This window comes from Pteropus vampyrus, unplaced genomic scaffold (genome assembly GCF_000151845.1).
Source record: "Pteropus vampyrus isolate Shadow unplaced genomic scaffold, Pvam_2.0 Scaffold303, whole genome shotgun sequence".
Taxonomy (NCBI): Eukaryota; Metazoa; Chordata; class Mammalia; order Chiroptera; family Pteropodidae; genus Pteropus; species Pteropus vampyrus.
Window position 1 is genome coordinate 2,631,852 of NW_011889084.1, and position 11,411 is coordinate 2,643,262.

The 11,411-nt window shown below is 47.7% G+C and overlaps 1 protein-coding gene across 1 annotated transcript in view; it reads right to left on the reverse strand.

Annotated features, from left to right (window-relative positions):
- Positions 1 to 10,571, reverse strand: part of ABCA3 (ATP binding cassette subfamily A member 3) — a 40,227-nt gene extending 29,656 nt beyond the window's left edge. Inside the window, exons 1-7 of the mRNA XM_023521469.1 lie at positions 10,386 to 10,571; positions 3,952 to 4,159; positions 2,785 to 3,017; positions 1,804 to 1,883; positions 1,356 to 1,620; positions 282 to 465; positions 50 to 66 (exon numbers count right to left, since the gene is read on the reverse strand). Of these exons, the coding sequence (XP_023377237.1) occupies positions 50 to 66; positions 282 to 465; positions 1,356 to 1,620; positions 1,804 to 1,857 (520 nt within the window). The 5' untranslated portion in view covers positions 1,858 to 1,883; positions 2,785 to 3,017; positions 3,952 to 4,159; positions 10,386 to 10,571. The remainder of the gene's footprint in view (positions 1 to 49; positions 67 to 281; positions 466 to 1,355; positions 1,621 to 1,803; positions 1,884 to 2,784; positions 3,018 to 3,951; positions 4,160 to 10,385) is intronic.
- Positions 10,572 to 11,411: the final 840 nt, after the last annotated feature.

Sequence of the window (11,411 nt, forward strand, 5' to 3'; positions counted from 1 at the left end):
AGTATCTGCTACTTTCTTATCTATCCTATTTGACTCTATCCAAAGAGGCCTGGAGGCCAGGAACACCTTTTATGGAATGAGAGGATATGGAGGGGCCCGCAGGGACAGCCTATGGGCCACTTTCTTCAGGCAGATAAGGTTTCTAAACTGCTCTGGCCTGATGGGCTAAAACATCCCCAGGGCTCCCTTGGTGGGGACCAAGATGGCAATATTGGACCCAAAGGGACAGTTGGATATTTACTCCCAGGCTGACAGTGCTTTTGCAGGCTGAATTAGTTCACGGGGTGGAAAAGGCGGAGGGGTGAGGGGACTTGGCTTTGTGGGGCTGGGTCCTCACCGCCAGCGGCAGGGGGTCCTTGCTGTGGTTGAAGGTGTGCTCAAATACCACAGCGGCGAGCACATTGGAGGAGCGGTTGTCATACTTGATGTAGTCCTCAAAGTCCTTCTCTGAGGGAAAGCCGCGAACTGTGGAGAGCATTGGAGCTGAATTGCCCAACTGTCCCCCTACTTGAAAAACTCTGGACAGTTCAGGTCATTTGCAGATAAGACTGCAAACTTACAAGTTTCTCTAGGGCTGTGCAAACCTTTCCTGAGACTTGAGGAGGCTTTTGTTTCTGGCAGAGGAGGGCTGTTGTGAAGATGGACAGAAACTCACGATCATAGCCAGTTTCTGGAGAGACTGGAGGTAAGGCTGGCAGCAACACCAATTCCATAACCCTCCTCCATGCTGGCGGCCACCCTGTGCTGGGTTCCACTGCCAGGGTCGGCCTCCCTCATGGCCATAGTGGTGAGTTTTAAAAATTCAAGTAGACACTAATATGTATTTTGCTAAATGATTCTCTATCACCCAGACCCCACTTCACATAAAAGTTTTACTATAATCACTCAGTAAGGGACCAAGGGTCTTCCCATAAGTGTTTGCTACATTGAATTAAGCAAGACACAGGAGGAAGACATCAAAATCAAAAGGAGAAAAATGGGATAACACTTTTTATCCTGAAAGCAAAGAGCTAGAAAAGGTGACTAGCATGTGTTTACTGGAGTGTCCTTCAACAGGCTTCCTAATGACTTTTTTTTAGAGCTGCCCTCTTCAAACCACATCTCAGAAAAGGTTCTTGGTACCATGCTTTCAAACTGTATCTTGCCTTTGTAATTAAAGAGCCTTCCTTGGGTATGTGGCTGCCTATTCCCACTGTGGGTAGTATGTTGCTGCTCAAGCTGTCATTCGTCACTTCATTTGGCCCTCACAACTCTGGTCCCCACTTTATAATGAGACACAGCCAATGAGAGGAGATGCTAGGTCTGGACAATGGCCTTGAGCCACACAGAGAGAAGGATTCCACAGAACACCTTACGTCTCATGTTGATCACCAGCGCCCTCCGGGCTGTCTCTGTGATGGTCTTCACGGCATCACTCTGGGAAGGGATGTAGGCTAGCTCCCAGGCATCTCCTGGAGGAGGGAAGCTGAAGAATAGGGGCAGCTCCTGGATGGACTGGGTGGAGTATATGGTGGCCTTGGGCACATTCTCCGACTGGATCTTTAAGCGAAGCCAAATCAGGATCCCAGAAAACAGCAAGGGTAAGAGGAGTTCCAAGACTGTCACCAGGACCTTCCGCTTCTGGAAAAGAAATGGAACCACATGACGGTGGATCACAAGGTAGAGGAGTGAGCTCATAGAGCCCCCTCCTCCAGGAGTGCCTCCTCTACCAGGCTCCTCTCATGCCCTGAGCCCCTGCCTCCCAAGGCACCCACATGGTGGGCATGTTCTTCCTCCTGCCATGTCCCCAAAGGTGGGACATACCTGCAAAGTGTAGTTCTTCCAGAGCAGGAGAGCCAGCTGCCTGAGCACTGCCATCCTCTTGCCAGGAGGGATGCTCAGCACTAGTTACAGACCAAAGACAAAAAGTTAGCGTGTGCCATGAAAACATGATTCATGTTTGGGGGAGAACAGGGAAAAGTGGAGATGATTCAGTCTTGGGACACATACCTTCCTCTCCACATTTCTCCTCACCGTTTATACCACTGTAACTCAAAGTAGAACCAAGGAGAGAAAGACACCAGTTCTATTCCTTACACTCGAATACACACTCTTTTATGAAACTGACCTTGTTTCTTTTCAGAACATAAGATCAACTGAACAGGCTTTTATACGTGACGTGACTGCTGGAGTGCTATTTATCATTCTATAAACATTATTCAGGTGTTCTTTGTAGTTCATATGAATGTGCTATTTCTTAGCAAAATCTTCATGCTGATGGAATTCTCTTCCCTGACTTTACTCTCAGCCAAAAACAGAATGAGTAAAAGGTCCTGGCTTGGAGTAAGGGTGGGGATGATTTCTAAGACTTGGAGAGGGTTGTTGTGGGGAAGAGGGAGGAGAGGCCTGGGATTGGGGCTTCCTGATCCCTCTGTGGCCCTCCCTTGCCTGGTTGACCCAGGAGCAGGACACAGGTACATAGACACATGGGTGGATGATGGAGCATGCCTTCCCACCTCAAGCCCTAGGGACCAGTTTTTCTGCTTTAACTCTGAGATCGGTATGTGAGCCTCCACACAAGCGTGGTCATTTTCCTCCAAAGAAAATCTATCTGTGTCACTATGAATATTATATTTAAATCCGGCACATAAAACTGGGAAAGCTGGGTAAGTAGGCTGAGAGATTACCAAACATAAGAGATAGCAGAGGTTTAGAAAGTTCTCCCTCGATTAAGGGAAACCCATTTCACTAGATTTTAGGTGCGAGAAGCAGAGACACTCAGCCCAGAGTTCATTAGATGCTTACCTGCTAAAGAAGGAAGTGGTCTGAATTAGCTCAGAAAGACCCCACAAGGCCCAGGACACAGAGGTACCACGTTCCGAAAGCTGCGGGCATGGAGGCCAAGGCGTGGACCAGGCTGCTCAAACCTAAGGTAGGCAGCGAAGGTGGCAGAAGAGGGAGGCCCCAGAGAACTCCTAGTCACCGTCCACTTGCCAAAGTTCAGGTGGAGCGAGAGGAAGCCTTCACAGCTCACAGTCCTTTAAGTGGAGAGAAGCTCTGTGACTCAGGGGAAGCATTCTGAGTTCAGTGAACTGGCTCCACATTCAAGCTGATACTAGCCTACCGTCATCCATTAAGTGGGTTAAGATACCATGGAAGACTCAGACAAATGGCTAGTCAATCATTCATTAGAGAATATGAGCTAACATTACTGCTCAAAGGACCTGCCTCAAGACCCAGTGTGTGTGGAGTAAGAGCTTTTTGGTTTGTTTTTTAAAATGTCTAGTTTTGCTTTTGGCTTTGGTCATTTGAAAATCATTTCCATTAAAGCTCTTTTTAAAAATTAAGCTCTTGCTTTTTTAGAAAAGATGTGTGTGTCCATATCTAATAACCGTAAGTCAAAAGTTATGCTTTAAATATTTATAGACAACAAAACTGCAAGAACTTTTTTTACACATTAATTTAAAATATGGCTTTCAGTTAATCACATGGTTAAAATGTGAAGAAACTGAAGCTAAAACAGTAGGAAGTACAATTAAGTGACAATTTAATAAATTATCCAAATTCTTTTAAAATTAACAAGGCTATCTTAAGAATCAGTTGTAGACAGTTAATATAAGAGCAGTGATTTAATGATACCCACGGAGGCCTTTGGTTTATGAAAGGTTTCTACAAGTGAGTTAGGCTTAGAGGGAAAGACAGGGCCTCCAGCTGGGGCCAGTCATCCTGAGGCTAATATGGCTTGACCAAGATGAACTTTCTTCCTCTTCTAAGAGGGGAATGGAAAACATGTCACAGTTCAAAGAGGTATTCTGGTCAGAGATTGCCTTTTCTGGAAAAGTCTGGCCATGAAAGACACATCTCCATGCTTAATCCTATCTCTCTAGGCCCAAGAGGGGCTGGGGAGGGATGAGCAGGAAGACAGACTGTCCATCTTCCTATGAGGCTGGACAGCAACATCTGGGAACTGACCTGAGTCCTGGGAGAGGTCCGTGGTTGCAGTCTTCCTCCAGGGCTATGGGAGGACTGGCCGGGAGGAGGCGGCCCTGCGTGGAGGGCTTTTGGGTGGGGCCAGTGGGGTGAACTTGGAGATCAGGAGCACTGGGGCCTCTCGGGACATCAGGAGGGGCCTGGGGCTCACTGGCATGACTCTCTGGCACCTCTGGGCAAATGGAGGGTGCTAGAACATAATTTGGAAAATAATCATAAAACACTAAGTATGTTACTTAAAACAGAGCAGATACGATAACAAAGAAATATGAATTTAGGAAAACAGAGATCAGATCGCAAGGGTAGCTTTTGTTCTCTCCTGCTACATTAAAAGATAAGAAGCTTTTATATTATATATTTTTATACTTATACAGCCTCCTAATCCAGCTCTGGCTTCTGGTATCATCACCCTTTTATAGATGAAGAAACTAGGAGGAAAAACCTGCCCCAGGATCACACAGCAAGAAAGCCACAGAGCCAGGATCTGAACCTCCCAGTCTGCGTTTTAAACTGCTATGCCATTACATCTTTGTGTATTTAAAAACAATAAACATCTTTTTAGAAATTTGTATATATTAGTCCCAAAACATAGCATTAGAAATCATAAGAAAAAAAATCCCTTGAGCCCCACCAACCTTAGTAGGTATTTTATTTATTTCTGTCCCCCACAGCACCCAGCTCGTTGCTTTGCACATGCCAAGCTTTATCTGAAGTCTTGCCAAATATTATACTTGCATTTGTTCTGTTTGAGTAAAAAAGAATTTAAAGGAGATTCCCGGAATTACAAAATTGGGAAAGCTTTCTGGTTACAAAAGCAAATGTACATGAGGAAAGGAAGTTAAAGTTCCTTAAAATACTTGATCCTTTGGCACCAAAAGTCCCCAAAGTGGGGATGGCCTCGATCCAGAACCAGCCCAGGCGGGTTCTACTCTAAGGCAAACACTTGGCCACTTGCAAAGCCATCACCTCCGCCCCACAAGAGCATATCTGAGAACTTCCCTCTGCAGAGGCTCACTTCACTCCTCCAGGGACACAGCCAGGAAGGGAAGGGAAAGCTTTTTTTTCTACTAAAAGGCTTATTTGCTTACTGTTAAAATATTAAACATTACACAAATCGTTGAGTATTTCAATGTTTGCTTTTTAGGTAAGCAATTGAATTGGTCCAGAGTGAGTGCATACTGTGGGCTGCTAATTTCTGAGAAGTCTCTTGATGACACATAGAATTCCTCTAAAAATGGTTTTCCCAGTAGCATTAGTTTAAGAGCTACGGGTTGTGCCAGTTTACGAGCACCCTCAGTTCTTCAGGGACCCACCACTCAGCAGCACTCTTTAACACACATTAAGGGGTTCAGACACCTCCACTTTTTTTGTTTTTTGTTTTTTTTCATTATGGGCTTAAATATATTCTCCAATTTATATGCGCTTGTGCAAAAAGAAAATTATTTTTGCATATATGGAACAGAATGGTGTTAACAGTTCTAGAAAAGTCACTGCTGAGCAGGCCTCAAGACCAGCAAGCAAAAGTGGACAGGGCCCCTGTGCAAGGCACACACCCCATTATGTCACGTGTTCCTGTTGTATCGCAGGCTCAGCACATCTCCTTCTGTGGAAGTCTAAGTCTGCACAGGCCTGGAGAGAGGTATTGGTGGGAAGGAGGAAGTCTCAATAAAGCCACAGGCTTACCTCCTAATGTCACACACACAGCAGAAAACCATGGTTCTGCCCTCTTTACCACAGATATGGAATAGAGAGATGGCCTTGTTGGTGGCGCTGGCCAGGACTCGGCACTTTTCCTGAGGACTGAGGTGGGTGAGGACCCATCTCAGCAAGGAAAGCACTTCCTTATTGACATGGGGAATCCACAATAGTCAGCAGCATTTAAGGTCTATGTGGGTACACACTGAAGAAGGCATGACACGTACTTAATGTTTGTGGTAGAATCTGTGGCCTTTTAGGACACACAGACAAAAAAGCATGTATTCATCCAGCAAACATTTGGCAAGTGCTCACTGTGTGATGGGCACTTGTTCCAGGTACTAGGAATTTGGAAACGAAAATCCCAATGTTCTTAATCCAAGGCATTCACAGTCTGTGAATGTTTGCACGTGTTTTAATTGCTATAACTGAAGCCAAATAAAGCATCGTGAGATTCTGGAGAAGACTGAATTCGGAGTGTGTGTGTGTGTAAAAGAGAGAGCACTCTGGGAAGGCTCCCAGGAGGAGGGTTACATGGGTGACTGTCTCAAGTTTCTTGTTAGTTGGGGTGGGGAGGGTATTACAAGATCACAGAGAAGTAAAAGTGTGTGGGGAATCACAAGTAGTTCTGAGAAGTATGGAGAGAACCGCAGAGAATGAGCCAGAAAGGGAAGCCATCACGGCCATGCACGCTGTGCCAAGAAGATAGCTGGGGTGGGAGTCCAAATGTGCAATAATGCCGCTTTAGAGTACTTTATTTTGCTTAATCTTTTACTGACTACATGATCTTTTTCGGGGTGGTGGTGGTGGTGGTGCATATACGAAAATGTCTAATTTATTATATTCTGCAGATGAAATATTCAAATACCACAAACACTATAAACACAGGCCGAAAATAGTAGGCACATTTATAGAGCAAGGAATGTAAGAAATTCTACTTATAAGTATTTTTCTGTAAAAAATGAGAAAAAATGGCTTTACTAATACTTAATACATGGACTGACCCTGGCACCCTTGCTGGCCAGTATGTCAGCGGCCGTGGCACCCTGACAGAGGAGGGGTTCTGTGACATGGGGGTGACAGCGGGTCTTTGCCCACTAGTTTACTTTAAGCCTCTCAGACATGTTGGAGTTTACATGTTTCAAGATCATGGTCAACTGTGGTCAATTAAAACAAAAACAAAAACAAGACTCTTAAATTGCCAAAGTTTTACAATACTTTGTAGGGACTCAAGAAGTGACTATGAGTATCTTTTGTCACGTGGAGTTTCATTGGTTATCTTGTGATTTAGAACTTGAGGATTTAATGAACATTTTCTTTCATGAAAAGTTCCAAATCTGAAGACTTTTCTTTCTTTTTTTCAGTGGCAAATGACTGCAGCGGTGCGTCAGCTAGCTTATTTCTTTTAAGCCAACATATCCAAACGAGTCCCTTCAAAGAAAAGGCGACAATGTGTGAGAGCTATGCCCTTTCAAAATAATCTTTGCCAAGAACTGAGCATTTATGAAAACAGATGTTTGGAGATGTTTCCACAATTGCGTGATTGTGTTGCCAGGGATGCTGCAAGAGAACCAACTACACGAACACTTACACCTGCACACCAAAAGCTTTGGGAACCAGATTTCTACCTCCCTGATAGCCCCTGAATGTTTATCAGCCCAAATTCATCAAGAGCCCTTGCATGATTGGTGAGGGAGATTGAAAAACAAGTACCGGACTCACAGCACCGTTTCTGTGCCTTCACGAGGTGCGTACTGTTTACCTGTTAACACTATGCACCACAAGAACTAGGAACTGAAATAAATAGAACACAGAATGAAACAGATTTTCAAATGCTAGGACATATGTTTCACCATTTTATAAGTGGGATGTAGACTCGATCACATGGCTTTCTTTAAAAACAGCATATGTTTGTACGATAGATTCCATACCATTAATACACTGAAAAAATTTAATCATGTTCACTTTGCCTCGCATCCCTTTAAAGGTTCTATATTTGTGTATATTTCTATGTCCATAATATTCAGGACAGTAGCATACACCTAATTTATAAATAAATAAATAAATAAAATATATGGGGTACATGCTCAAATTCTTTCACACAAGAAAGTGCACAAGAAAAAGTTTGTGGACAATTTATTTACACAAGTGGCCCTGGCTTGGATGAGGGAAGAAATCCATAAGGCTCAGTCATTGTCTGAGGGCCTCCCACCCCTGCCCTACCCCTCTCCCCGGACAGGTTTGTGGCTGTGGTCACTTGCACTGGGAAGCTCAGGTGGAGACCTAGTGTGCTGGTCTCACACTCAACACCACCACCAGCTCTGTTCAGGGGTGGGGTGGCCATCTCAAGATCACATAGCTGAGTTTACACTGAAGTTCCTGGTAGGGGTTGGTAGGGCATATATTTTAAGCTAAAGATGTGGCCCAAAGGAGGCTATCAGGAGGGAGTTCCACAAAATCTGTGCCACTGCCTGCTTTTCTAACCCCTGCTGTGGCCTCAGTCCATTTCCAGTCCTGCTAGTTCATCTGCCTCTCTAGGTGTAGGAAATGAGGTAATGAGGCAACTGAGAATCCACAGGGAGATGTAACCATGGATCTTCTGTAAGGAGCAACGCAGCAAGCTCATTACTCAGCTCCTGCAAAGGTGCTTGCCTACCTGTTGACTCCACATCTCTTAAAATACACAAACAACTTGGAGCCATTCGGGGGGACAGGCACTACTCAAGTCCCCTGAGACAGGGACTGGCACACTTTCCCACTGGGGTCTGGGCCTTCTGTGGTTTTGTCTGTTTGGAATGCCACCCACCAAACCTGTCTCCACCTGAAATCCTACTTATCATTTCCCAGTCCAGTCCTAGCACCTCTGTGAAGCAGCCACTGATAACCTTTGCTCAGGGGATTTTCATCTTGGTTGCACAACGGAGTCTTCCAGGGGTGCTTTTCAGAAACTGATGTCTGAAACCCACCCCTAGACATCGTGGGCTCTGCTCTAGGCACGGGACTCTTGCCCCGGTGATTTTAATGTGCAGCCAAGGTTGAGACTTGCTCTTGTTGAGAGCCATCCAACCTCCATCCCTATACACCTGCAGCAGCTTTTCTAGATGTTTCATGTGGCACTTATCTTGTTCTGTCATATGTCACAGTTACTTGTGAATAAATCATCTATTTAGCACCACACAAGAGCAGGGACCACATCCAGTTAGTCTTTCAGTCACGAACAAAGCCTTACCCATCATTCTCCCAAGTTCTAGAATGCTTCACCCTCAACAGACTCAATAACAGAGGTGTCTATTGCCATCTTGGGAAATAGGCCTGGAGAAGAAAATGTTAACTAGTGAGTCTTACCTGGGCCTTCCCAATTGAGACTAAGTCAAAACAGGTTCCCATGAGACTGCCTGGCACATGTCTTTTTAAAAACAACTTGTGCTACCCTCTCTTGTTCCAAAGGCTGTCTCGTCAGAATGGTGGTAGATCACCTTAGAGAGGGAACAATGCCATCCTGTTTGTCAAACATAATAAGCAAGTGTTCGCTTAAAAAAAATTCTCTGAGAAGTTAAATAAGGGGGTGGAGTAGATTCTCAGGGCATCCATTTTTACCCATTTTCACTTTCTCTTAGATTTCCCATGGTGCAAACTTTCTAAAGGAAATCAGCCATCACCTTTTCAAGTTGACAAAAGGCAGCATCAAAATGTACGTAATCAAATGATATAGTTGCTCAAGAGAAAAGCATAACCCTTTTACTCGCAACTTGCCTGGGTCTCCACTCCAGTTACAGGGTCTCAGCCACTCATTCATCAAGGGTTCCTTGACTGCCTTGTCATGTGCCATGTGCTGGCTATATGCTGGGAATGTAAGCCCAGACAAGATCCAGTCCCTGACTTCAAGGAGCTCACAGTTCAGGAGGCAAAGGGTCAAACAAACAAATAATCCTATAAGGCAACGGCTTTAATTAAACGACATTCAAGGAAGTGAGGAGGTGGCCCTCCTACAGGAGACAGGCCCTGCTCTCATGAAGCTTATAGTGTACTGTTGAAAGAACAGATTCATACCAAATCCAGACTGACCATGGACACCAGAGGTTGTACTTAGGGTTGTTGCAGGCCCCTCCACTTAGATCAGGAGTTCGCTTCCTTCCGTCCCCCACACACTAAGAGTGGACCCCTGAACCCCCATTGGACCCCCCGTTCTGGGAATGAGGGTTGGGAGCAAGGTGGACGAGACGAGGAAGCATTCCCATCCACACTGGGAATCTCTGCACCGAGAGAGATGAGCCAGCAGCATCCTCGGCAGCCCTCTGCCTTGGCTATCTACCCTGGGACGCAGTATGGCTCTAGCAGGCAGGTGCTCAGAGTGCCTCCTGGATGAACGCCGGCGGGTCTTATGTCGGCTTGGCACAAAAGATTCCACAGAGATTCTGTCTCCGGGAAGGTTTAAGTTTCTCCGAGGGCTGCCGGCTTCAATGACCTGTCTGCGGGGATGGGACACGCCCAGAGGCTCGGGCGGAGGAGAAGCCTGAGTCAGGCCGGCCTGGCTCTGCCGGGAGAAGCACCTGCTGGGCCGGGGCCCGAGGGCGCAGGCAGGGCGGGGCGGTGCAAGGCCGCAGGGGTCCGAGGGCAGGCTGGCTGGGAATGGGGGCGACCCGGGCTAGGAAGCGGTCCCGCAGCCGTGAGCCCTGTGAGCGAGCGAGCGTGCGCGCGCGGCGGGTCCTGGCTGCACTCACCGACCCTCGGCACTGGAGCGGCAGCGGCCGGAGCGCTGCCCTTTCGCGGGGTCCCCTCCCTCGGCCCACGGCTCCGCTCCGGCTTTGCAGCGGCGACAGGTTGTGACAGCTGCCAGGCCGCCACGGCGGGGAGGGGGCGCCTGCAACCTGCCGCAAGCTTATAGACCTGACCGCTCCAGCTCCTGCAGGGGGCGCGCCGGCTGGCTCGCGCATGCGCAGAAGGCCACCCCTGCGGGTGCCCCGCCTACCCAGGTCTCCCAGCCCCTCTCGCGCCTGCGCAGTGCATCGCACGCAGGCCACTGCCAGCAGGGGGTGCACGACACTGGGGCGGCCTGAGGGTTCAGACCCTGGGGAAAATCGTGTTGTCTACAGGCGCTGCCAAGCTGCTGAGCAGTCCTCGGTTGAACCTCGACCTTCATTGGCCTTCTTCCATTTCCCCTCCAGTACTGTTTTTTGTTGGGCATGGGTCCCCTTCTCCTCACAGAGAAGGTGTGGACCCTTCGCTTGGCCCTATCCCTCGCTCGGCGTTGCCCCTCCTGGGCCACTCGTCTCATGTGTCGGGGACCCAGTCAGGCCTGGCGCTGACGGCCGCCAGGGTGGGCAAGGCTCAGGGTGGACGAGGAATTTTTCTGGAAAATGGCTGTATTGGGTGGGCAGGAAGGCTGGGCATCCCAGGCCGTGGCTACTATCAAAGAGCACAGGTTCAAAAGGATGGGGAGGCCTGGGAATCCTGAGATCGGGTCTTAAAGTAGGAGGTTGCGGGTAAGGCCAGGGCCACATCGGATCGGTGTGTTCCAAGGCCAAGTTGGGGTCACCTGGGGCGAGGAGGGACCCAAAGCTAGATTGGGATTACCTTTGACAAGAGGGTCGTTAGTCGGGTTAGGGTCACTTTGGACGAGAGGATAGCAAGGTCGGGTCTGGGTCACCTGGAGCCGCGAGGGTCCCAGGGCATGGGCAGGGATCCCCTGTAGCAGGAGATTCGTGGGTCAGCTTGGGGTCACCTTGGGCAGAAGGGTTAAGAGGCCA